The sequence below is a fragment of the Eumetopias jubatus genome, unplaced genomic scaffold (assembly GCF_037043125.1).
Source record: "Eumetopias jubatus isolate StellerSeaLion01/CBP00866 unplaced genomic scaffold, mEumJub1_p1.0 scaffold_17, whole genome shotgun sequence".
NCBI lineage: Eukaryota > Metazoa > Chordata > Mammalia > Carnivora > Otariidae > Eumetopias > Eumetopias jubatus.
In genome coordinates, this window is record NW_028274823.1 from 7,902,328 (window position 1) to 7,928,999 (window position 26,672).

At 53.9% G+C, this 26,672-nt stretch overlaps 1 protein-coding gene across 4 annotated transcripts in view; it reads left to right on the top strand.

Moving 5' to 3' along the window:
* Nucleotides 1-26,672, top strand: part of FAM53B (family with sequence similarity 53 member B) — a 119,760-nt gene that overhangs the window by 20,641 nt on the left and 72,447 nt on the right. For 3 of the 4 annotated variants that reach the window (XM_028119887.2, XM_028119886.2, XM_028119889.2), the window contains exon 2: nt 25,258-25,522. In XM_028119887.2, coding sequence (XP_027975688.1) covers nt 25,445-25,522 — 78 coding nt within the window. In that variant the 5' untranslated portion in view covers nt 25,258-25,444. Of the gene's footprint in view, nt 1-9,731; nt 9,751-25,257; nt 25,523-26,672 lie in introns of those variants that run through there. The other variant, XM_028119888.2, reaches the window with a different exon arrangement.

Genomic DNA, 26,672 nt, shown 5'->3' on the forward strand with positions numbered 1-26,672 from the left:
TCTCAGGGAGGGCCCTGTCTCCCCACCATCTTGCTGGTCTTTTCAGCTTCTTGTCCCTTCTGCAGGCTTGGCACTTGGTATCCCTCTGGGGTTCAGGGGAGGGAAGACGCAGTTTGGGTCCCAGCCATGTCTTGGTGATTCTCAGTAAGCAGTGATTCCTTTTCACCTGGGTCTGCAGCAACTGTCACAGTGTCCAGCCACCTGGTTGTACCTGACTGCGCAGAACCTGTCCTCTTGCCTGCATGCTTGGGATTGGGTGTCATGGAATCATGTTTAGAACGACTGGGGCTGTAGAGAGCATGAGCTTCTCTGGCCTGCTTATCTTACAGAGGAGAAATTCCCCCCAAGAGGTGCGGTGACTTTGCCAAGGTCACACAGCCGGCGCACAGAGGAACCAGAACCTTTGTCTTCTGAGTCCCCTGCTCCAGCGTCGTGTTCTCTGCAGAGAGACGACTCTGAGACGCAGTCTTGCTTGCAGGACAGTGTGCTGTATGCAGCACAGACCAGCGGGCAACGGAGTCACTGTTCAGAGCCCTTCCGGCTAGTGAAACATGCCATCCGTCACCCTTGGTCCACTTCATCAGTCTGACCCAGTTTTCACCCCCTCGCCTGATGCATGCTCAGCAGGGATCCCTTAGGTTGCTGAGTGTAGCCTCACTAAACCCCCAGCGGGGGAAACTGAGTCCCAGTGGAAAGTATTGAAACCTTGAGCTTGATGAAGAGGCTGTTGGTTTCTTGGCCAAGGTTTGTCCACCTGCTCTTCTCTTCTGTGCCTTGGCTGGTGGTGGTAAATAAGGGCCCTTTCTCCTCTGCTGGGAGTTGGGCTTGGGCCTAATGAGGTGGGGGAGAGAGGGGTGGTATTATTTTCTCCAGGCATTCATTTCCCAGGCGTTGATTGGGCACCTGCTGAGCGTCCCGAGTGGGGCTGGGCACTTGACTTCATTAGTTCATTTAATCCTCAGCACAGCATAGCTGGCTGAGGAACCTGCTCCATCCATTGCTGGAAACACTGCCGCTTGGAGCAATTACTCGCCCGGAGTGAGTGGGGATGGTGGGATTTGAGCTCATTCTGGCTGGCTTCAGTCCCGTATTCTCGCTGCCATGCCATGCTTGCTCTTCATCCAGCACCTGCCTCAGTGGAAAGGTGATGCAGATCCTGCTGAAAGCAGGGTGCATCGTCTGGGGTTGGAGTGTGCCCTGGGCATTATTGCTGGGGCACCACATTGCTGCTTCCATGAGGGGCTTGGGTGGCCGTGCCACAGAGCCTGCCGGGGAGGCCCGTGGGCTCCCGGACAGCAGGGACTGGCCAGGGCCTCTCTGTGTCCGGCAGCTCCAGCAGGGCCCTGGATAGAGGGGGTGGCTCGTGTGGGTTCCAGGGCTCCTGCTTGCCTGTCCTCCGCCCAGGGGTGGCCACCCTCCTCCCAGCTGCCCTCTGCTTGAAGTGCCCTGACAGACAAGGCCCAGCTGGGAGAGGCCTCGGCCTGGAATTCCCCTTGCTCTGGCATTCATGTTGGCCAGGGGCCTGGGAGCAGAGGGAGGTTCCATCTGCGGGCTGGGAGCAGCCTCTCTGCATGTTCAGGGGTGGAGGGACCGCGTCCTCTGTAGCTGGCCACCTCCATGCTCTCTCTGGGTGAGGAGAGGGAGTCGTCTTCTGGGGGCAGGGGTGTGTGTGTGTTTGTGGTTCTGAGACTCCGGAGGGGGTGTGAAATGTGGGCGTCCCCGTGGTATGGTCCTGGGGGCCGTCCTCCGGTGCAGGCCCTCTGGTGACCATGCTGCTCCTGTCTTGCTGGACTGGTGTGCCGTGTCACCCCCCCCGGGCCCCGGATTTCTCATCTTGCTGGCTCTGCCTCCCAGCGTTTTAAGGAGTGGTTAAGAGCCTGTCTGAGAAGCCCCCATGTGGGGTGTGGTGCTGTGTGGAGGGACGGCAGGTAGGAGATGCACATCGGACCCGAAGGGCAGAAGAGCTGCCACGTGGTCCAGGGCAGGCCACCTTCCCACCAGGGAAGGGCCATGGAGGAGCTTTGGGCAGAGCATAGGTGAAACCCAGGTCTGCGCCATTCAGGGCCAATGCAGCATTATGCTCTGGAATCAGTGGCTGGGTTCAAATTCCAGGTCTACCCTTTGCTGACCGTCTGCCCTTGGGCAAGTGACTGTCCCTCCCAGCCTGGGTTCCCGCATCTGCACAATGGCCTTGCCGGCAGCACTCAGCCTGTGGGTGTAGGACAGTGAGTGAGTCCATGGGTGGAGACCCTTAGTGCCCAACAAACGTTAGTGAGCACCTTGTGCAGCCTGTGGCAGGCACGTGCTGTGGGGGCGACAGATTGGAGGGCTGGCAGGACAAGGGAAGGACAAGGGCAGTTGTCCTCATGGCCCTGGTGGGTGACAGGACGGAGCACAGCGCTGAGCTCGGCTGGACAGGCCAGAGTGGGGCACATAGAGCCTTTCCTCACCCAGCATTCTCCACTCCCAGATGTCTTAAGGTGTTTTGGGGGAGGAAGGATTGAAAGCATGTGTTATACTTTAGTTTGCAGTGCGTCTCTTAACAAGAGTTAAGACTGGGGAAATCTTTTAAGCTTTCTCTTTAGGAAACAAAATCTCTGTTTACTAAAAGTGACTTACTTTGGTCCTGAACAGAGAAAAGTAAACGAGTGTGAGCGTCACAACCTGGCCTCGGAGCCTTGGCTCTGCTCTTGCCAATCTCTGAATGTGAGTGTGTTCTTTGCAAGGCTCCAGGGCTGCGCACCTCTCTGGACTGAGAGTGGGAGGCGCATTTACCTCCTCCTTAGATTCTCTTTAGATTCTTTGCAGCTGATGTCTTTATTTGGTTTCGCCCCTTCTTTCAAGTCCACGAGCTGCCTTCACAACTGCAGTCAGCATTGGGGCAGGTCATGTGGTCACAGCTGGGGTGCTTGCCCCCCCCCCCCCCCGCCTGGCCGCCTCTCGCTGACCCCTGGGGTATGATTCCAGTTGCCTCTGGACCCCTGTGCTATGTGAACGTGACCGGCCATCTCCCCAGGAGCAAGAGCTCATCTCAGCTCGTTAAAACTTTTGAACCAAGCCCTTGACCCAGTTGACAGAGGGAACGGCCTTTACCCTCCTCAGTAGTCACTGGGCTTCTCTTGGCACAAGCCAGTGGTTCCTGACAGTCTCCACCCACATGTCTTCTGAGCATTACACCTCGTCAACCCCAGCCTGGCATCCTGTGGGGTAAACAGGGTGGACAGTCTTGGCATGAGAGATCGCCTGCTGGATTTTGGGCAGCCTTGCCCCCAAGGAGACCCCTTGCTACAGGAGTGTGAAGGCTTGGTATTATTTACTGGGTTCTGGGCGGGGGCCCTGACTCCAGGCTGCAGTAGCCCCTTCCCCTCAGACGCTGGCATCCGTGGTTGGGGCTGGCCATGGAGAGCCCCCTGCAGAGGACCCATCACGGTGGTTGGGGTTGGATGGCTTTGACACAGACCCTTCTCTTGGACATGATGAAGCTATGACTAGGGGCTGTGTGAGGTAACAGAGACATCTGGACTGCCTCTGGTCTTGGTGGATGTGACAGAACTCATTTTCCTCACCTTCTGTGCCTCTTTAGATGTGTCATTGTTCCTGTGGTGACCACAGGCCTCCCTCCCATGCTGATGGTACCCCAGGCACAGTCTAGTCCGTCGGTATCTAGTAAACGCCCTCTGTGTGTGTCAGGCCCAGAAGAATCCAGAGATGAGTAAAGTGAGTTCCTGTTTTTGCAGAGCTCACAGGCTTGTGTCATGGACAGTGAGATGGCAGTTGTTTTTTTACTTTTTTATTTTTAGTAAGCTCTACACCCAATATGGGGCTTGAACTCACGACCCTGAGATTAAGAGTCGTGTGCTCTTCCGACTCAGCCGGCCAGGCACCCCAAGACACAGCAGTGGTTTTGAGTGAGTTCCTACTATGTGCCAGACGAAGCATGATGCATCTAATGGAGATGTGTGTGCACAGGGTGCTGGTGAGGCCACAGTCCCGTGGGGGTCACAGGAAAGTCATTTCAACTGAGCCTAAGGGAGGGGGGTAAAAAGGCTTCCTGAAGAGTCTTGAAGAATGAGCAGGAGTTGAGACACGTAAAGGATGGGGAGCAGGAGATGTTCCAGGCCACGGCGCCGTGAATGTGGAGGCGTGGAAGCATGATGCTTTGGGGTGTTTGGGGGAACAGCAAGTGGTTGACAGCCACCCAGACCTGGGCGCCTGGGTGAGAAGAATTCGTTGGGCTACGCTGGTCAAGGTCAGGATGGCAGCAGGTGCAAAGCAAAGGAGTCCCGTCTTTAAGCAGAGGGCTGGGAGCCGGGAGCCATATGTTGATGCTTGTTGATGCTTGCACTTTTGAAGGCTCAGTGTTTGGGGAGTGGCAGTGCAGGGTGGGTTGGAGCAGACAACTGGGAGCCCACTGAGCCATGGGAGAGGTGAGGGCCAGAGGGGATAGCGCTTGGTCAGTCACCACCTGGAATGCGGGGGGACAGCCTTCTCCAGCAGTCCTCACTTGGGGCCACCTTCCAGGGAGACTGCCCAGGGGCCCAGTCCTTTTGACCTTGGAGTGACCTCCTTGGAGGGCACAAGACTAGCTCCTTAGAATGTGGAACTTTCATCAGGTGCCATCTCCTTGGCCAGAGGAATGTGGTCTTTGTTTATTTTTAGTAGGAGCTCTTGCTTTCAGCAGGGACACTTGGGATTCCCAAGAACTTCCAAAGTTCCTTGCCTGTGCCCACACTGGAACTAAAGAAATCAAAAGGAACAAAACCTTTTGGCATTGGGTGAGTTGAAAACATCCGGGTCAGTGTAAAACTACCTGTTTTTTGTTTTTGTTTTTGTTTTTTCACCTTAACGGAAAAAAGTAGCAGGTTGGTGTGATTGAAAAAGGAGCTTCAGTCCCTTTGGGCTCTGTCAGAGCGTGTTCTCACCGGTGTTCTCCAGGGGTGGGGGAGTTGCTGACACAAACACGCGAGAATGTTCCGCCTTGGGTCACCTGACTCCTGGCGCCCAGTGCTTCTGTGGCCTCCACACCCTCAGATGCCGGCCCAGATTCCAGGCCCTGTTGACTGTGCGGCATGTGACTTAGGCCCAGGGGAGGAGAAGTGAGGAAAATAGCGAGCCTACGAGGATGGGCAGGTCAGCAGCCCATCTTGGCTTTTGGGGTGTCTTTTCCAAGCCCTGTATGTAGGCTTTTGCCCATCAGCATTCAGGCCTGAGAAGAGAAGTGAGTTAGCTTTAAATGGTGTTAATTTGGGCAGTAAACCTCCTTGTTCATCTAATTCCCAGGGAGGTTAGCAGACACCTTCATGTATTAGAAAGAAAAGTAGAAGAGAGATGGCGCCTGGCTGAGGCAAAGTAGGCCAACAGGTGAACTGTGAGCTGGAGCAGAAGAGCCACATGCTGGGAATAGGGGCCGAGCCTGTGGCTCCGAACCCGGGCTGCGGAGGGGGCGATGGTTCACAGGTGAATGGGTTCTGACTTGCCTAAGAAACCAATCCGTTTTCTAAACTTGTGGGAGGTTCAGGCATGTCCCTAAGTGTTATGGAAAAGACCCCAGGGCGTTAGTGCTCCGGGACGCGGCACTGGGCCCCAGTGACCGCTCTGCTGGGTCAGAGCCTAGCCAGCATGGTGTCTGCCCGCGGGGGCCTGGGGAGCCTCCCCGGGCCTGCAGATGTCCTGCTCGGCTTTGAACCTGTGTGAAAATGCCTGGCCCCGCCCTTCTCCTGCACTTGTGCGAGAGTGACTGAGCAGGCTGCCCCTGTCCAGTTTCTGGGGGATCCGTGGGGTCTGGGGGAGACCAGGTGATTTCCCTCATGAGTGGCATGGGAGTGGCATGGCCAGGCTTCAGGTGCTCCTGGGGGGACTGGGACCTAATTTCCAGCCCCGAGCTGTGGCAGAAGGAGAGAGCTGGGGCCCAGCTGATTTGGCCTGTCAGGCTGGGCCCATTTGAATCCTGTCAGGCTGGGCCTGTTGCTGATTTGGCCTCTGCTCAGGTTTTGGCCCAACTACCTGGTGGCTGCAGTTAAGCCAGCATGTCGGCCACAGCCTGTGGTGTCTTAGGGCCCTGGAGGAGAAGACAGTCATCCAGAGTGCCCTCTCCTGTGCTTGGGAATGATCCTGGCAAGGAGATGGGGGAGAAGACTTCAGGGATGGGTCTTCCTCCTGAATGCAGGAAGGAGGACTCGTCTGGGCCTGCTCGCAGGAGGCTCGTGCAACCCTGTAAGGAATTGCAGAGAGCATCTCTTGGTGGCCCCATCACAGGGCTGGGATAGTGTTTTCCAGTTTTAGAGGACTCGTGGGGAGGCAGTGCAGTGAAGGGTGAGGCTCTGCAGCACCCGGAACCTCATTCTAACCTAGCATAGTAAAGGGAAACTGCCTGGGGAGGTTGTCTTGTGGTGTGTCGGTGATCACATAGGAGACCAGCAATCGGAGCACCCAGGACGTATCCAGCTTCCGTTCACCCCATAAGTACTTTTAGAATGCCCACTCTGTGCGGACATCGTGCTAAGTGTGATACAGACTTCACATTTAATTCTTCCATCCCCCTTAAGGACCGGGCGCTATGATGGTCCCCACTTTATAGATAAAGAAACTGAGGTTTAACAAGATAAAGATGCCCAAGTTCATCCCGCTGGTGGGCAGTAGTCCTGGGATTTGAACTCCTAGTTCTGTGTTCTGTATCAGGGGTTGGCAAACTCAGCCCACAGGCCCAATGTGGCCCACTGCCTGCCTTTGTAAATAAAACTTTATTGGCGCACAGCCCATTTGTGTTTGCGGCGTCTATGGCTGCCTTCGTGCTACAGCAGCAGAGCTGAGTGGTGGCGACAGAGACCATACAGTCTCCAGAGGCTAAACTGTTTACTGCCTGGCCATTTACAGGGACAGTGTGCTGACTCTTGTCCATATGGATGCTGTATGCTCTGTAGTGTATGGTAGTCAGTAGCCACATAGAGCTATTTAAATATTTTTCAGCTTTACTGAGGTATAATTGACAAAATTATTAGGTTACTTTAATTAAACTAAGTGGAATTGAAAGCTCAATTCTTCAGTCACACTAGCCACATGTCAAGTGCTTAGTGTTGGACAACACAGGTGTAAACACAGAAACCTCCACTGGGGGGACGCACTCTAGACTGTCTTCCAGTGTGTAGAAAAGCCGGATCTGAGAGAACCAAAGGAGGCATTCCAGTGAAAAAAAGAACACTGGGCTTTCCTGGCCCAAAGCACGGAGTTGAAAGTGAGTTCACTGACGCAGAGGTGATGGAGAGGTGGGTGACATGATGGAGGGAACATGGGTCCAGAAGGAGCTGCCCCCCCAGACTACTGTATGACCCGTGGGCAAGCCACCCAGAGTGCCCAGGCCACAGGTCCTGACTGCAAGTGACCAGTTGCTGACCCCCTTCAGCCCCGCCCTGCTCTCCAGCCTGTGAGCCCAGCTCCTTTCTCTGCACCTCTTGGCTCACCTCATCAGTGGTGCTGTGCCTGGCATGCCCCTGTCCCCATTCCCCCCGCCCGCCATGCTGGGATAGAAACCTTTTTGCTCTGATGAAATGGCCGTGTTTCCATGGGCACAGATAAGGAACTACTTTATTCATTCAGAACGGTGGCTGCCGTGGAGCTTGAGGAAGGAAGATGAGTCCCAACTCCCTCAGCTATAGCTCATGTCATGTGGCTTTCCCCTTAAATGCTCTTAGCTGCAACACTGAGGCAGGTCACTGACTAGCGTGGAGCTCTTGGCCTGCTTGGTTCCAACATTCTCTGAATAAGAATCTCAGGGCTCCTGGGTGGCTCAGTTGGTTGAGCGTCTGCCTCTGGCTCGGGTCATGATCCCAGGGACCTGGGATGGAGCCCCAGGTCAGGCTCCCTGCTCGGCAGTGAGTCTGCTTCTCCCTCTGCCCCTCCCTCTGCTCATGCACACTCTCCTTCTCTTTCTCTCTCTCTAAAAAGTAAATAAATCTTAAAAAAGAAAAAAAACCACCTTCAGAAGCTAATTAGGGGCAGAGTCATTTTGAGGTGGGAAGGCACATATAGAGAGCATGGGTTTTCAGTTCACCGGACCCAGTCATAACGCATCCGTGCTAGAACCAGCTCCCGCACCTTCGTGCACGCTCACGGATCTGAGTGTGGAGGAGAGCTGTGTGGTTGTTTGCTGCTGGGCCGTCCCTGGTCTGCAGATGGCTGCTCTGGGGTCTGTGATGACATGCTGTGTGTGGTCAGGAGTCTGGTGCACTCCCGCTCTTGGGAGCGGCTGGGCCTGTCCGTGTTGGTTTATATGGGTCCAGTCCTCACGAGTCTCCCCAGCTTAGCCGTAGAGCCAGAATGAAAACTGATAGTGCAAGAACAAGATACGGGGAAGAGTTTTCAGAACCTCGGGCAAGAGTGAAGGAAGAGGAAAACCAGACCAGCCTGGTGGATGTAGCCATGGAATAGGTGCAGGACCAAAGCACTTGGTAAGGAGGAAGTTGGGGTGAAAAGGATGCACACAGACAGGTTTTGTCTCTTGCTTTAAAAAGGAAAAGAATAGCCCCGGAAGGCCGGGCTTGCCTGCATGCCCATCTCTTGACACTGCTTGCCTCTAGCCGGCCACTCCCCAAATGGTCTCCTAGGTCTTCCTTCTGTAGGCAGTGGAGGGCTGGGAGCATGGCAGGTTGGGCCAGGCCCAGACTTGCGCACTGCCGTCTCATCGCCCAGAAGCAGGGAGAACCCACATGTGTGCAAAAAGAACGGTGGTGCGAAATAAGGTTACAGTGGAAGTTGTTTTTTGTACTTAGAGAGTTAGCTTTTGTTGAGCACCTACTATGTGCCAAGCACTGTGCATACATCCTCATCTACTGGTCCCACAATCAGTCGTTAGGTAATTAGCCCCTCTCTATGGGGAACGAACTGAGCTCCAGCCATGTCCTTGAAAGCGTGGGTCCTGACCCCAGTTCATCTGTTTCAAAGCCTGTCTCCTCAACCCCTGGTGTTAGCCCTAGTCAGGGACCATGCTGCTATTTGAAAGAAATCTCTTGCTCCTCTGGATAGGCTCCCCAGTTGCATTTTTATCATGGCCTGTGGGCAGAGAAGTAGGTTGCTCTGTGGGTTGACATTTAAGAAAACCCACTTCATTGAGCTTTCCCTTTTAATGTGTTGTTATGGTACAAGAAGTCTTCGTTTGTCCCAGGCTATTTTGAACTAAAAGGCAGGAAACCCCCCTCTCATTTCTATATCTCGTGTAGAAGTCATCAAAACAGAATCCTGTGTTCTGTGCAGGAGATGTGATTGAGGAAGCAGCTGTTCTGTTCACCATGACCCGGCCGAAGCCAGCCATCTGTAGGCGTCAGGGATCCAGAATCGTCTGTTCCATCTGCCGGCTCTACTTGCATTTGTTTCAAGTATTTGGCATGGAAACTCTTTCCTGCCCCAACCCTGCGTTGTGAGCGAGACCAGAAGGGAGCCCTCCTCATGAGGGCAGGGCAGGCTCTAGGCCCTTCTCTGCTCCCGGGGATGCCACAGCTCGCCCTCTAGAGTGGAGGCCAGGCCAGGGACACCACCAGGTCGGTCACCTCCCCAAGTACGCAAGTGGGAGGGCACGTACTGTTGGAAGCTGGGAGTTTCGTGGCTCTACTTTGCTGTGCTCGGGATTTCAAGACAGTCTGTGCTTTCTAGTCATTGTTGGGCCTTGAGCTCCCTCAGAATGAGCCAGGAGTGAGGCAGACGGACGTGCGTGACTGGGATACGGACGCCCCGCGAGTCCACGCGGCTCTGCAAACCAAGGTGAGGCCTCACCGTTCGGGCCATTTCGGTCTGAGCAGTCAGCGTCCATGAGACCAGAGGTTGCGCTCTTGTGGTCTGGGGGCCAGGTTCTCAGGCACGATTTGCTTGGCTCCCATGATGATTTATGAATTTTTGATTTCTTGCCGACATTTAAAAGCTGGGGTTGTACAAAGAAGTCTGGATTTTCAGCTTTTCTTGACAAGTCCAGAGATTTTGAGTGTTATTGTTGGGCCCTTTTCCCCACACAGCCGCCCAGTGCTGGACATAGTGGTCAGAGGAGCTAGCTGTCCGCTCCCCAGCGCTTGCTCTCCGCACACACGACAGCTTCCGCCTGGCGCTCTTCACCCATTTATGTTCCCTGCTTGGCTCTGGAAGGCACTGGAGTTTGAGATCCCTGGAGTAGACAAGACATTTTGAGGACAGACTGAGATGTTCTGGCTTTCCAGGTAGTTTGGTGCAGGGCGAGCAGTGGTGAATGGCCAGGCTCCGGGTCGTTCCCACCGTGACCCTGCCGGGTCTCCCACCTGCAGGCCTACTGGCCGGGATGAGCCGGCGCTAAGCAGCGGGGACCTGCTGCTTTCTCCTCAGTGGAGCGCTCTCCCTGCTGCTCCCACAGCGGCCGCTGACCCTAGGAGGACAGCACCACAAACAGGGCCCTTAGCTCAGAAACCAGCCTCGGCCCAGGTGCCTCCCACCCGGGGGGGCCCCGGGACGCCCTGCGACATCTTTTTCCTCTCTCCCCCCTCCCTGCCCCCAGCCCTCTAAAGTCACTCACGTGCTTCACCCAGTTTAGTCTTTTTAGTCTAAAAGTGCCTCCGTGACTTTAACAGATGCTGCAGGATTTTTTTTTTTTTTAAATGAAGATTTAATCTTTAAATTATCTTGACAAGCAGTCTAACTGCCATTTATCAAGTAGATAATTTCTGCTGGTGGTAGAAAGAGAAAGATTTCCGAGAACAAATGAAAACATACTTAGATTCTTCTAGCTCAGACTCTTTGGCAGAGACTCAGGGAAGGAAGCGGAAGTGAGGAAAAGATTCTCCAAATGGCAATTTATGTTTTTCCAGGAATTAAGGTTTTCTTCTCAGAGTCCCCCAAATATTTAGTATCAGTTACCTCTTTCATTTACCTCTTTTGCTCAACCCCATTTTTTCCCTCGTGTGGCAAATATTCTGCAAGCATTTTTTTTCTCCCCTTCTGATTCTGACAGCATTTCATTAGATGGTCAACCTTTGGGCTTCTTAGTGTCACTCCAGATTGTTTGCTTCTTACGGACAAGCGCTAGGTCATCTGTACCTAGATCCCCAGGTCCTGGCCCAGAAGAAGTGCTGGTGGTGGGCCTAAGACTCGCACCCCTTATTGGTCTCATGGCCTTTGGCAAGACACTCGACCTCAGTGGACCCCAGGTTTTTCATCTGCCATGCTGTCCTCCCCGTTAGCAGGGTTCTGGGTACCGAATGCACAAACACATTGGTCGTCAAACTTTTGGGAGCACCAGAAACACCTGGAGGGCTTGTTACAACACTGATTGCTGGACCCCACTCATAGAGTTTCTGATTCAGTCATTTGGGGCGGGGACTGAAACTCTATTTCTGACAAGTTCCCAGGTGAGACTGTTGCTGCTGCTGGTCCGGGGACCACACTTTGAGAAGCACTGTGCTGAAACCACATTGTTGAAGCGGGTGTCATATGCTCTAGCGTTACCTCAGCAAGGATGTGGGGTCAGCCTGCGCAGGTCCCAGCTAGTGATGTGAATGCCTGCCCTTGGCAACTCGTGAGTCTGATCTTCCTTTTTATTTTTGCACTGCACGGAGGTACATACTTACAAAACTTTGCATCTTATTTTCTGGGAAACTTGAGCCTCGATGCCCAAAGAGGTTTCATTTCCAGTTGCTATAGACCAAGTGTGTTTCTCCCCCCGACCCCCCAGATTTGTACGTTGAAACCAATGTGATGGTGTTAGGAGCTGGAGCCTTTGGGGGGTAACTAGGTGTCGACAGTGGAGTCCTCCTCAATGGGCTCAGTCAGCACCCTGATAGAAGAGTCCCCAGAGAGCCCTCATCCCTTCCGCCATGTGAGGACATAGCAAGAAGAAGAGTCTCATCTGACGCTGAATCTGCTGGCCCCATGGTCTTGGACTTCCCAGTTTCCAGAACTATGAGAAAGAAATGCCTGATGTTTATACACCACGTAGTTCATGGTATTCTGTGATAGTGGCCTGAGCAGACTGAGGCACCCACCATTTTCATGGAGGCTGTTTGTCTTCAGACTTCCATTGTCCTAGTTAGACATTGATTTCCTACGTGTAGGTGATTCTTTCTCCTATGGCATGCCGCCCACTGTCCACCTCTGCTGGTGGACCTCCCCTCCTCGTCCTGACCCTTGACGCCAAAGGAGGGCAACGCTGGTCATTCTGGGTTTTGAACTTCGGTTTCTCAGGTTTGTTTTCCCCGTTCTCACTGCAGCAGGGCCCGTGTCGGGTTGAGCTAACAACCAGCACAGAGACGCTGGATGACCCTGCCTCAGTTGCAGTCACCCTCTGGGGCAGCTTGCGTCCCTCGTGATGCTTGTGCATCTCTAGCATCTCCAGATGCTTCCCCAGACTTCCCAGGAGCCAGTGCCTGGCTGAGGTGCCCTTTGTCCCGGGCGCCCTGAAATCAGCATCCCCATGTACTGGTGGGAGCTGGGTTGGGGGGGGCCACCGACAGTGCCCAGAAGCAGCTGTTCTCATCCCTTCTTTCTCTTACCGGACAACAAAAGAGCCAGCCCGGGCTGCTGAAAGTAAAGGAGAACTTGCTACAACCGGGGAAACCGAGGCCCAGAGCTAGCAGCTAATGTGCCCACGTCCATACAGAGTCAGCCAGTGGTTGGTCAGGTCTGAGTTGTCCAGTTGTTGACGGCCTGCAAAGATTGATTTCATCTCATTTTTGGTTCCCGTTGTCCAGAGTGAGTTTGAGCTCACTGCTCATTGCATGTTTTTAGTTTGAGTCGGACTAGCTAGGAGGGGACGTCGGTTACCAGTTTTGCCAAGCTTTGCAGTTTTCCTTGCATCTCTGTTCTGTAGAGGAGTGTCCCCCTTCCACTCCTGCTGTTTAAAAACTCGGGGACAATAAAGCAGTCATGGCTTTGAATGCAGCGCTTCTGTGGTGTTGTTCTGAGTCCTTTCTCATTGCCCCGGTCCTCTGCCATCCCCAGGCCAGGCCCCGGCAGCTGAAGCACATTGGCCCTTGTGCTTTTGTGCTTTCATAGCCGCGTAAACACGTGGTGAGCGCGTGCTTAGCACATGCCTTGAGCACATATTTGTAACTCGGGAGTCCGAGACGATTGTGACATTCTCATATGGGGTTGTGCGTGGCCACTCCCCCTTCCCAAGAGAGAGCACAATTCTCGTATTGTGTGTTGGCATTCTGGGTTAGCCGCGTGGGTCAGCGCAGGGGCTGCTGGTAGACTGGCAGATAGAAATAACTGTCCTGTGGCTTTGTATCTTTACGCTGTCGTTTTATGGAAGGGAAAGGTTTGGGATACCCTGTCAAGACCCCCTGGGTCCCCTGACTTTGTTCAGCTAAGTAAACCACCAGCCGGTGTCCCTTGTGGCTCAGCTTGTTTGCCTGATGTTCTTGCTGGCAAACGGGAGAGCAGGACAGGTATGGTAGGGCAGACCGCCGAGAGCTAGAAGGAGTAAGAGCAAGGTGGAGGCTGGGCAGGGGGTAGGGAGGTGGGCGGAGGCCTGAGGCCATCTTTAGTGGCAGAGCCCCCCCCACTTCCTGGGCCTTAGGAGGGGCAGTGGCATCAGCTGGACACGTGCCCAGCATGGGGCTCCTTCTGTCAGAAGCTGGGGAGGAGCCCTAATCTCCCAGCTCCCCAGCCTGCTGGCTTCCTCCTGGGATGCCTTCGCTCTGTCTTGGCTCTTGAACTCCTACCCGTCCGTGAAGGCCCAGCACTCAGACCACCTCCTGTAGGACATCTGCCCAGAATTGACCTCCCCACTTGGGATTACAGCCCACTCCTCTGTTCTGTGGCATTCATCATATTCTGGCACTTACTATGCCTTGTGGTGTACGTGTTTGAACACTTGGTGGGTTGTGTGAACTTGGTTGGGTCCCTCTGTCTTCCTCCCTCAGTCCCTGGCACAGTTCGTCCGGGGAGTGTTGCACTTGGGACCAGGACTCTGACACCAGTTCTGGTGGCTCTGGGAGGGGGACAATGACAGTAGACAAGCACGGCAGCAGCTGGTGCATTTGGTTGTTTTTCGGGCACTCTGTGGACAGACGGTGGGGTGAACCTGTTTCTTTCAGGGCTGTTTCTGATAAGGAGGATGGTGTGCTCACCTTCAGGAATCGGGTCAACTCTCCCAAGGCCCTTCGAGTCTCAGAGCCATCAAGGTGCAGGTGGAAGGCTCTGGAATGGCTCAGCAGGGCTTCCAAGGCACCTTTCCCCGAAGCCGGGGGAACCTGGTTGGCTATGTCCTCTCCTCTTCAGCTCCCCAAGGCCTTTGCCCTAACACAAGGAGGTCCTGCTGTCACATCCAGGGTGCTGAGAAGGAAGTGGAGGTGGGGTTATAAATGAGGTGCCCCGCCATGCTCCTGCACCCACGTCCTGCCAAAAAATCAAAAAAGGGGCTCAAGACCCAGTGAGCAGCTGCTCCCCAAGCTGCTTGTATTCCATTCCACAGCCAGTTCCAGGTAATTTGGAGTAGAATGCCTGGGCTTTGCCTTGCCTCAGGACCTCAGCGAAGCCCTTCTTACAGGAAGGAGTCTCTCCGGCCTTTCTGCAGGGTGCCGCACGACCAGAGTGAGCTTAGTGGGCTTTGTCCTACCCTTCAGAACCCCCGCCCCGGGAGGTACGAGAGAGAAGACTTTGGGGATTTGACCTGAGAGGTGCCATGGAGTTCAGGTGCACCTGTCGTTCATTATAACAGATGTCAGGCAGGCAGCGAAGTCTCTTGACTTTGGTTTTGGCAGATGACGCTGGTCTTGAATGCGTGGTGGTGTTTGCTGTATGAAGGGGGTCAAGGGCAGAAGGTGGAAGGCTTAATGTAGATTGTTGCTTGTCTGATTAATTTCTGCACAGACCCTGTAAACTAGGTTGGTAGATATGACTCAGCCGGATCAGGAGGGTGAAGTCCTGTAGGAAGATGAGGTGAGGGTGTGATCTGCGAGTGGGTGGCAGATGGGAACCTAGTGGTTCTCATCTCCCTACCAGTTCTTCTAGAGCCTTTGGGTCCCTCTTACATCACCTCCTGTGTTTCACTGTGATACTTGTGATACTGTTTGGGGCCCTGAGGCCCCTGAGATAAAGAGATCGCTGCTCTCCCATCTGTGTCCCAAGTGCCAGCTCCTGAGCAATTAGGACCCCTCTGCGTGGTGACCTGGCAGTTCTGTGGGAGTAGCGCTGGGCCGTGGCCACGGTCAGAGCCCATGGAGCTTCTGGAGCCACACTGGCCTGAAAGCCGCGCATGCCACCCAGCCTGGGGGTGGCTCATCTTGCAGGAGCAGGAGAATGTAGCTGTCTGTGGACCCCGAGAGTCCATAAACATTTTAGGAAGAGGATGTTCTTGCTGCAGAGGTGGGAGATGAAGGTGTGAAAGCTGGTGAATGACTAACTTCCTGGGCCTCCAAGAAGCTTCTAATTCACAATGCGGTTAGTGTCCCTGAAAGACACCGTGTGCTTAAGGACTGAACTTGGAAAACGAACGTGCACAACGGCCCTGTCTCTGCTCCATTGATACGTAAAAGAGGGGCTGGTTCTGTAACCCCACCTCCCCCAACCTTGCGTGACCCCAAGATCGCCAACAGAGCAGAATGTCAGGAGGGCTCCCTGCTTCCCACTTCACTGCGTGGGAGGTCACCACTGAGGCTCTTGATGGCAGTGAGTAAGGAGTTGGCCTTTGCTGTTGTCCAGTTTCCTGGACCTTGAGCACGACAGGTCAGGTTGGAGCAGGACCGGGAAGGCTGGCCTGCACACACAGCCCACGTCAGCCATTGCTCCAGGATGGGTGCCATTAGCTCTTACCATCCTTTCTCACAGCTCACACACCTTCGAATCCGCTGTTGAGACTCTGCACACTCAGCGTTCCCGTGTGCATGTCACAGGCGAGGAGACCGAGCCTCAGAGAGGCACAGTGACCTGACCTGGCAGGTGGCTGCATGTAAATGCTCACTCGTCAGAAATGGAGCTCCTCCGGCCCAGGCTCCCATTTGATGAGGCCCAGAGACTGAGAGTGGCTTGGCCAATAGGCAGAGCTGCTTAGGAGCAGAGCCAGCTCCAGAGCCCACGTTTCCTGAGCTCTGCTGGCTCTACCCAGACCACACTGCCTCTTGTGGGGACATTCTCTACTTTTGATTTTGCTAAAAAAAAAATTTTTTTTTAACTTCTTACCTCTTTTGGTATTTCTTCATGGTTTGATTAAATTCACTGTACTTGTAAATAGGTCTGACTGAAGAACAGGTCATGGTCGTCTTAGGCTAAGTGGCTTAACATTTCAGATTATCTTTGGGGCCCTTGCTGTGTCTCGGCATCCCCTGCTCTCTGCCCTTCTCTCCCTCGCCCTGGTTTGGAGGCGAAGGGCGTGTCTGGCTCTGTGCTCAGTAAGTACTGGTTTTCTTCCCCTTCCTACCCCTTGTCCTTCATTTCCTTCCTTTTGAGTTTGCTCAGCTTCATTCTCGTCCGTAGCACACTCGTCTCTCTTGGTGTTTGGTGGGTTAAAATGACACGAATGGTAGTGGGAATTACCGGAGTGTTCATAGGAGACTTGTCTGTCGGGTGTTTCTCATTGATGAACGAGCTCCTGACAAGTCATGCATGCAGTTGGCTTTGGTTTCAAGAAGCAACACCGGCTGTCTCGTTCCCATGTTCAGATTTGTTTTGGCTCTGGGTCCCGACACTTTCATGTCCCTGTATAATGTTACTCCTCCCCTCCTCTGGAAATGGTATTTGCTCAAAACCCCAGAAAATCCCTACAACACTGAGAGTGACTGCGTAAAGTCCCAGAGAACAGAGTCCTGATGTGATTCAGTGGCTCATTTTACTGTTTTGTTTTTTCCCTCCAGTAAGATGGTCTCTTAAGGGAGCTGGGGCGACTTTGTTCAGCCATGGGCATGGGGTGGGTTCTTTTCTAGGCAGGTAATGTGACTGCTGGTCCTTCTCCAGATGTGGACCTTTGGTGGCCTTCGATCGCCTGAAGGACTAGGCCAGGGAAGGTATATTCATCTCAGTTACAAAGAAAACACCTCCAAGGGTACACCTTACTTTGGGGTGGGGAGTGAGGGTTGGGTGAGCAGGTGCTTGACTTCTGCAGCGAGAATGTACCTCTTCCCCCCTGAGAATGGGATGCAGGCACATGCCAGCTACGAGGCTTTAGGTCATTTTGCCTCTGGCAGCCTAGCCCTCCCCCTTACCCCAATCACGTGCAACTGGGAGCCCTGAGTGAGCATGAAAATCAGTAACGGACTCTAATGTCCAGCAGCCCCATCCCAGGAGTGAGGTGCTTGAAGGATTCACAAGCCTGTTTCCTGCCCCCAGCAGCTCATGCTGTGGCTGAGAAGACATGATCTTTGTTAGCCACAGCATTTAATAAAGGCCTACACTCTGCTTGGAATCGTGCTCGCCGGAGGACTTCAGTGCCCATGGGGACATTCTTTAAGAGCCCCCACCTTACCGAGTTTTACCTCTTTAACCTTCCACCTGAGGTGGGCAGAACAAGGATCACTCCTTACAGATGACAAAGGATGAAAGGGTGCTTAGCAGAATCACGTAGCTCACGCAGGGTTCTACCGCTCATCTGGGACCGAGCTGGGTGGCCGTGTGGATTCTGGACAGGGATCCGCTGCTCTTCCCCAGTTCTCTTGACTCCGCCGACAGACCCAGACGTCACGTTCCTGCTGTGGCAGGCTCTGTGCAGAGACCAGAGGATGACTGAGGCAGGTCCACACCCAGACTGTGCATGTGGAGGGGAGGGCCCCCCATGAACACCCTAGGAGTGGACTTGGAGAGAAGGGCAGGGTGGCTGTGGTTGAGAGACAGCCGGAGGCAGAGGCCTGGGGAGAGGGGGTGGATGGACCTGGATTCCAGCTGGTGTAGCAAGAAGCCAGCACGATTTTCCGCAGCCTGGGGGCACCCTGGTGTTCCTGGGGAGCACTTCACCTTCTGCATGGCACCTGGCCTAGCTGCCCATCCATGTAGTTAGGACAGAAGGTGAAGACGCCCTCTTGCCTCCCCACGCCCTGCCTGCAGTAGAACCCTCGTGCTGTGTTTCAGCAGTAGATCCCAGAAGGTTGGTGTTCAGCCTGCAATACTTCAGGATGAGCTGCGTAGAGGGGGGCTGTACTACAAACCTAGCATCTGTGCTTCCGCATTTGGTCGGTTTAACTGAGAAATCAGATACTTGAGGGATCCTTACTATGGAATTCACAGATCCTGGAGTAGAAGAGTCAGGGCTCAAGACAAAGATTTTGGAGTTCAGCAGATGTGGCTTGCTTGAGTCCTTGTTCTGTTCTTCACAGCTGGGTGGCCTAGGGCCTGTGCCTCAGTTTGTCGCTCTGTAAAATGGAATAGTAACAGTGCCCACTCATAAGGACACTCTGTGGATGCACTAAGCAGAGAATCCAGCGCGGTTGCCACGGCTATTCTTATTTTACTCACGCTCTGCTAAAAGGTAGACTCTGTGTCACCTCCTATTTCTGCAAATACAGACCAAGAAGATACTAGGAAAGTGGTAAAAACAAACTGTAGTTTCTCCCTGGATTCTGCCTCTACCGTGGAGTTCCCTTAAATAGGCAGTGTTTGGTATTACGCATGTCTGTGGTGTTACTATATGGACTAAAGAGGCTCTGTGGGTCTCTGGTTTTCTGTGTGCTGAAGGTGGTGGAGGCATAGCTGTCTCTCATCATGTATCCTTCGGGAGGATTGAAGGTCTGGGAACCTGGGCCGAGGGAGTTCATGAAACATCTCGCTGCAGCCCGGGCACACATGCTCCAACCCCAGGTCCCCTTACTGAGCTTCCAGGCCCTCTTCCCGGCACTACCTGGGCCTTGGAAAGGTCGTGCTCTGGTGAAGTTCCTGCGGCTTTTAACATTCATCCTTCAAACTCTGGGGATGTAGGTATAGAGACCGCAAGCCAAAGGTAACCCTGGGAAGGTTCGGCTCCCTTTGTGGGGCAGCGAGGAGCCTTGATGCCGCCCTCCTAGCGGTTTGTCGCTGGCAGAAGGTGGCAGAAGGCATGACCCACCGAAAGATGCGCTTCGCCATGTGTCCCTAAATTTGCTTCTAGGTCCTGTCCCCAGACTGCTTTTGTCACACGGACCGCTGAAGTGAGGCAAGTCTAAAAATGCATGCGGCCTTCCTGAGGACCTTGCAGAAGGGGGCTGCTTCCCTCCCATTTCTGTTGCCTGATGGGAGGGGAAGGGGCAGCGCTGAGGAGTGGCTGGCTCGAGTCATCAGGAAAGTCACTGTCTATGGTCAAGGGCCTGTTTAGATTTTGCACTGAGTGCTGTGTTTAGGGTGGTGAGATAGTTTTCTGCTATAAAACTAAATTGTGCAAGTAATCAACGCAGGATACAGATACTCCGTAAAAGAAGGAAGACTTTGTCTTGGTGATTCCTGGTGTGGTCAGTTTCTTTTCAAGGGATAACCCTTCAAAGTGCATTACAGAAGCATTTGGTAAACTCCTTTAATCTGCTTGAGAGTTATATAGAATTTTAGAGTTTACAAAACTCCTTTGCATATAAACTCACTTAGCACACATAGGCAGGGCTCGCACTGGCCAGGGGCTGAGAGCCCCTGACCACAGCAGTGTCAGACAGCTGGATTCTGGGGTTGCAAATGGATGAAGGCACATTGAAGATGGTGGGACAACAGCAAGAAAGTCTCATGTTAGGAACGACGCGTGTGAGGGAGCAAACTGTCCCCTGTGACCCCGGGGAGAGAGCGCTGGAGAGGCAGGCCTGGATTCCTATCTCACCCTTGCCCCACTAGCTGTAGGACCTTGGGCAAATGCTGGGGATGTTTTTCTGGAGTCTCAGTCTTCTCATCTGGAAAATGGGAGTTCTACTAACAGATGCCCACTCATAGAAACGTGAGAGGTTAAGTGAGAAGAGCCCAGCCTGTGGTCGATGCTCAGGGAGGTGGGAGGTGGAGGCCAGGAGTATGGCTGTCGGGGGCAGGTGGAGGGGCTATAGAGGGGGCGGGGGGGGTGCGGCTCTGGGACTGAGGTGCTGTGGCACTGGATCTGGGGCCTCTTGCCGATGGTGGGCGGTGTCGCCTGGTGCCCCCTGACGCCTGTGTGTAACGCTCCACCCTGCAGGCCTGGTTCTGGGCACAGTGGTGGGGGAGGGGCTGTCTTTAGGTAAATGCACCCTTAGGGCAAAGACTTGAGGGGCGGACAGAGCCCTCTGCCACCACACGTGTACCCGGGAATAGCCAGCTGGACGGGGAAGTGGGATCACGGGTCAGCAGACAGTCTGACTTTGCCTTTTGCTCTTTCAATGGAAATGCTGGAGAAGGTGAGTCACTGAGCGGAGGCTCCCGGGGTCAGAGCTGGAGAGTAGACACGCCCCAGAATAGACAGGGCCCGTGCCAGGGGGAGATCCCTCCTCCTGTGGACAGTGGCACCCCAGATGTGTGTAGAGGCGGGGCGCGAGGCCCTCCGTCTGCTGTAAGCACTGTGCAGGGAGTCTAATTTGCCGTGTAAATATGGGCACAGGGAAATGACAGTACAAGGTGTAGACAGAGGCAGAGAATCTGCAGAGATGCGCTGGGAAGATGTTGAGAGACAGACAGTGGCTACTTGTGCAGAGGGGGCCGGGAGCTGAGGTCTGGGGCCTTCTCTGTGCCCTACGCTTTCATACACGTTTTTTTATCTCCCATCAGCCCCCAGAGCAAAGGTGTTCCTGCTTTCATTTGAAAGATTAGGAAACTGTGAAGTCGGGTGACATGGTCAAGGTGGAGGCATGGCCGCCAGACCCCACAGTGCGTGTCCTCGCCCCGCCTCGCACGTGGTCTCCTTGGTACAGGCACTGGCAGCCATGTGGGCTGTGGCTTTTTTTTTTTTTTTTTTTTTACCTACAGTATAATTCATTCTTTTGATAGTTACTCCTATGAGTTTTCATAAATGCATAGATTGAGCGGGCTTTTTAAATTTTGAGAGCATTGTAAATTCACATGTAGTTGTAATAAATAGTAGAGGTTCTGTGTACCATTTACTCAGTTTCCCCCGATAGTGACACCTGGCAAAACTATAGTTGGGCATCACAAGCAGGAAATGGAGGCAGACACAGTCGAGGTACCAGCCATCCCCATCGCTGCGAGGGTCCCTCCTGCTGCCTTTTCATCACCACTCCCACCCGCCTCCCGCTCCCACACCCCCAGCCCAAATCCTCATCTCTGGCCCCGGGTTCCCCTCCTCGAGTCTTCATTTCTTTCGCTTTATCATTTCAGGCATGTCCTGTGAACAGAGTCATGCCATAATTAATGTGTGGGGATTGGGTTGTTTCCCTCCGCATAATTCTCTGGAGGGTTATCCAAGTAGGTGTCAGTAGTCCATTTCTGTTTTAACACCGAGTAGTATTCCGTGGTGCACCTGTACCAAAGTTTGTGTAACAGTTCACCCCTGGAAGGATATCCGGGTTGTTTCTTAGTTTTGGCCGTTGTGAGCAAAGCTGCCGTGAACATCCATGTGCACGTTATTGTGTGGACATAAGTTTGCATTTCTCTGGGATGAATGCCAAGGAGACCCCTCGCTGGGTCATATGGTAGTGGCTTGAGTGGGCTTTTGAGAGATGCACTTAGGATGGAGGGGCTGGTGAGGGGGGGGGCCGTGCTGCAGGTGGACGTCAGTGGGAAGCATGTAACCCGGGAGCTGGTCCACTTGGGTTCAGATGCAAGATCAGCCCTTATACCCTTGGTGAGTTGCTTTATCCGTCTGTAAAATGGGGTTAAATGAACCTGTTGTGTAGCTGATGTGTGTAAAGTACTTGGTGCACAGTAGGTTCTCAGTAGATAGAAGCTGTTCTTCATATGGGTTAAGAGAAAACCCACCAGACCAGAGCGGGGTCTGTGCCCCAGAGGTGGCCTCCAGGAGACCTTCATCACGCTAGCTGTGGCTCTGGGACACCTCCTTCTACCTTGGGCAGAGCCATGCTCCCAGTTGTTCCTTCACAGGTGGAGACTACCCCCCACCCAGCTTCACCCCCAGCTTTTCCCTGAGCAGTCCCTGGCCCCATTCTCAGACTCGGCTCTAAGTCTCTGGACGGGCATCGGCATTCCTTAGTGAACTTGGCGAGGCCCATGCCACGGATCAAAGGAATCCCAGGGAATTCCAGATTGTGCCAGGCTCTGCTGGTCTGGATTTGCCTCACAAGGTCTGAGAATGTGCCTGGATCATTTCAGTTGTTGCTACGATTTAGCTTCATTCCAAAATGTATATTGAACTCATACTGTATTCAGGGTTCTGTGCTAAGTATTACAAAGGTCCCCCCTAAAATCACTTTTCCGACAGATCACAGTAGCCCAGCCCCTCGGGGAGCCACCTATGGCCACATGATAAAGTCTGCATTCAGTTGGCATTCTGATCTGTCAGGCTGGTTTGACTCTGTCTTCCCAGCTCCTTGTCCCTGCGCTGCCACCTCTCCACATACCCTCTGCTCCTGCCACCAGGGTGCTCACCGAGTCCCATGCACCATGTACAGGGCAGGGCCCCACGCTTTGCTCACAGCCTTCCCTCTGCTTGTGTGCCTTTCCTTCAAGTTGAAATCTTGCCTATTTTCTTTTTAACCAAAAAGGTATCATATGTACTGGATGAGGTATTCAAGCAGCACACAAAGCTATATGATCAAAGTGTCTTCTACTCCAGAACTACGGTGCCTTCCATAAGGCAGCCATGCTTTTGGGATTGTGCTGTACTCCTCTTGCTGTATTCATTTCACAGTGTGTCTTGGAGAGGGTTTCACATCCGTATGGTCAGAGTTGCCTCGTTACAGTTGGGCCTAAAGCGACGTGGTATCCCTTTACATGGTTCCACTGTGCTTTGTGGAAACAGCCCCCTGTTGATGGCGTCTTGGTTGTCCCCACTCCTGGACTACTCTAGGAGTGTTGCCAGCCACTATGCAGAGGGGTCTCTTTACAGCTCCGCTCTGGTGCCCCCTACTCCTGCCTGCCTTAGTTGGATTCGTGCCTGCATTTATGGAACCTCCCCATGACCCCCAAGGACAGGGATTGTGCTAGACCTCCTTTCTCCATTTGGCACCTGCCGTGTTTGCTGACCACCTGTTTCCAGGAGCTTATGGTGCTCTGGTATTCACCCCTCGCGCTGCCGATGCGAGTCCTGGTCTCTTGTAGGGGCTCCAGTGGGGGCGGAGCTAGAAGAGCAGGGCCGCCCACACTGCTGCCTCCGTCTGGCTTTGTGTTTGCGGTGCCTGTTGGCTGCATCCCGATGGCCTAACGCGTTTCTATGGCAATGGACTCCCACAGCATCATTCTTACTGGCCACCTACTGTTTCACCAGAGGGATGGGCCATAATATGCCCAGTTCCATCCTGGTGGAATTTAGCTCTAAAAAATTTGATGGAATTTCTCTTTAAAAAAGACCCGAGAGGACAGTTAGATGCTTGGGTGTCCACTGCTGAGAACGAATCAGGACCTACTGTCTCCCTGATGAAAATAGGGACGGTAGCTACTGTTTAGTGAGTGCTTCCTCAAATGAGCTAGGGCTTCTCACGGAGCAAAGGGCTTGAGCTCTGTTTTCAGATGATACGGAATCTTCTGAGGCAGGCACTGTTGTCCCTACGTTATGGAGAGAGAGTAAGTAACTTGGTAAAGGTCCCTCAAGACAATGCATTTCAAGAGCTGGGATTCCAACCCAGGTGCCCTTGACTCAGGACCTGAGCTTGTAACCACTAAGCTGGCCTGCCTTATTAGGGAAGAAAGAAATGGGGGGTGGGGATGGTAAAGGCAGGTCACCCCTGGGCCTTGGGCGAATGGCCGGCTGCTCCAGAACCGAATGAGGTTGCACCCAGAAAGAAGATGGCCGTCAGTAGGCCTCGCCTCCACCACCGAGGCGGCACAAAGGGTCCCTTTGAAGGGAGAGTCCGTAGCACCCCCCAACCCCGCTCCCTAGCCAAGCGTCCAGGGGGCTGGCGGGCATTTCTGGCTCAGCTTTCTGGCCTGAGCTGGGAGGAGTGGTCTGACATTCTTTCCTTGAGCAGCTCACTCTTGGTCAGAATGTGTTGCTTCTAGACGGAGGTGGTGTTGAAACTCTGGTGTGACCTGGGAACCTACACGCCACCAGGTCTCTTCCTGAACAGCCAGTCCTTTGAAAATGTATTGATTTTCCCCCTCCCCTTCCCCACTCTTGCACTTTGGATGAACCTTGTTTTCGAAGAACAGTAGAAGGTAATTTTCCTGTGCTTGCCAGCTGGCCCGTAATTGAGCAATTCCAATAACACCCACTGTAAAGTCTAATCGAAGTAAACAGGAAAATATGATTTACAGTCTGGGCAGCAAGTAAATACCAGGGTGCAATTAATTTTTACACAGAGCAGCAGATTCTAAAGCATTTTCTTGCACTGAGCAGTTTGTTTTTAATTATAGATTAGGAGCTGCCCTTTTCTGCTATTATTGTCATTATTTTTCACTTTGTGACGGTGCTCTTCAGGTTCCTTGCGTGCGTGTGATTTTCCTTTAAGGTGTGACCACCGAGGGGTGGGATGGGGAAGTAGGGACGGGAGGAATTAATGTGTAAGGAGCGAGTTCTCAAACCTGAGCTAAGACCTTGTTCTTTCAGCGTTTGCTTGGGGGGTGACGCGGGAGGAGGTGCTGGTGGGCTGTTCAGAATGGCGCCATGAGGGCTCCTGTCACTGCTGGCGGCTCTGGGTGGTGTGGGCAGGCCCTGCAAAGGCTGTGACTTGGTTTGGCCCAGTCTGGGGAAGGGGACAAAGCTACAGAGGCCCCCAGTGTTGCAAATGTGTCATTGTTGAAAGTGGCGCTTCCAAGGGTGGGAAATATGTGCCTTTAAATGGACCCGCCCGATTCTTCCAGTAGCTTCTGTTCGTAACTCGGTGGAGGACAGTAGCCACCTTGCTGCCTGAGGCTGCCTGAGGGCTGGTCCCTTCAGTTTTGACTGTGGGGTTGGTACGTGTCTGACCCTCAGCCTTGGGCATATACCGAAGCGGTCTGTAGGGCCAGCTGGGTATTAGATGCCACATGACTTGAGTACACTCTGGGGACAGCAGATTGTGACCAACCCAGACCCTGAGATAGGTCTTAAAGGTGCCACGTGGCTGAGTGGAGACCCATTGCTGTACCCGCTAGTGCGCTGGCTTTAGGCGTGCCTCAAGGCTGGCACGGGGGTCTCTGAGAAAGGGATCCTGGCCTTTGCAGCCATGATGCATCTCCTTCAGTGGGGAGGCAGTTCTGTTTCTGAGCAGGGCCCCAGCAGGAGGGTGCGCGGGCAGTTCTCTCAGAGCCCCGGTCTTCCCAAGTCCTGAATCCCTTGCCTTTCTGGTGTCTTTCCAGGAAGTTGAGTGCACTTGGCCATTTCCTGGAGGAGCCCTTCCCCAAGCGTGAGCAGCTGATTGGGAACTGTTCCTGCTGATGCCAGTCACCTGGGAGGTGCCCAGGAGGTCACCTCTGCCCAAGTCTGCCCAACTGAAGATGGCTCGTGCCCACCCTGGGATGGAGCCCAGCGCCTGAGGTCCTTACCATGGTGATGATCCTAAGTAAAAGCCTCGACAAACAGGGAGCTGACTCCAGAGCATGCAGGACCTTCAACCCTGAGCTGGTAAGGACCTACTGGGCCTCATTTCTCTGATGACCTTTTTTGAGGCCTGATGTCCAGGTGGGGCTGTGGACTGAACATGCAGGCTTAGCAGACTAAGTCCAGAGTGCCCAGGGCAGAGCTCTGGGAGATGTTGCAGGCTGGGGCAGTGGGGTGAAGTAACCCAGAGCCTGGCTAAGTGCTTGCAAGAAGCAGCTGGAAGGAAGGCCAGCACCCTGGTAAATAATACCAAGCGGGGTTCTGCCGCCCCTGCCAGGCTGAGACTGGCATTCCTTCTGGTCTCCACCCAGTAAGGGGAGGTGGTTTCCCGAAGGGAGGTGGTGCCCGAGTGGGGGCCAAGGTCAGGCCGCACTTCCAAAGGGCGGTGCGGAGGGAGAGCTGCTGCCTCAAGAATGTCGGGGGTGGGAGACGTGGAGAAAGAAGGTGTGGTCTGGCGGCCAAGGTGGTGGGCCGTTGTGACAGCTGCCCTTCCCGCCTTCTCCCCAAAGTTATCCTGTGACCAAGTGGCCTGATGGGCTGGGCCAGAGAGGCAGACAGCTCGGCCTTCTCAGACTGAGAACAGGGGAGTCTCTTAACCTCCTTCCAGCCCTAATTCCTCAGAAGTGAGTGGGGCTGCTCCCCTGCAGAGGGGGCGGGAGGAGGTCCCACTCTGACAGAAATAAACCTGAGGAGGAGTTTTGCAGATTGATAAGTCTGCAGGACTTCCCACGTTGCCCGGCACCCCTCCTGGTGCCCTTTGCAGCCCCTCTTGAGTGCCCACCCTAGCACCCTTGTGGGCTCCCTCCCCAAGCTCACACCAACCATCAGGCCAAGAGCAGACAGGCCCGGCTGGGTCTCCAACCCTTGTAGGAGTGTGGGAAAGCCATCGAGACCTGAGGCCTTTATGTACCACCGTGTGTGTGCCGGGCACTGGGCTGGCAGAATTCCACGAGCAAAGATGGGTCAGGTCTCTGCCCATCACGGCTGTCTTTCCAGTTTGCACTGAATATATGTCTGTAAATAGATTCCCTCTCGCCGTCCCCACGGTTGCCGCTCAGGTCCCGCCTGCTGTCCTTTCTTGTCTGGGAATGTGTTGTAACTGGTCTCCTGCTTCTGGCTTCTTAGCTGTTCTCTACCAGCCACCAGAGGGACTACAAGGCGGATGCATCTCTCC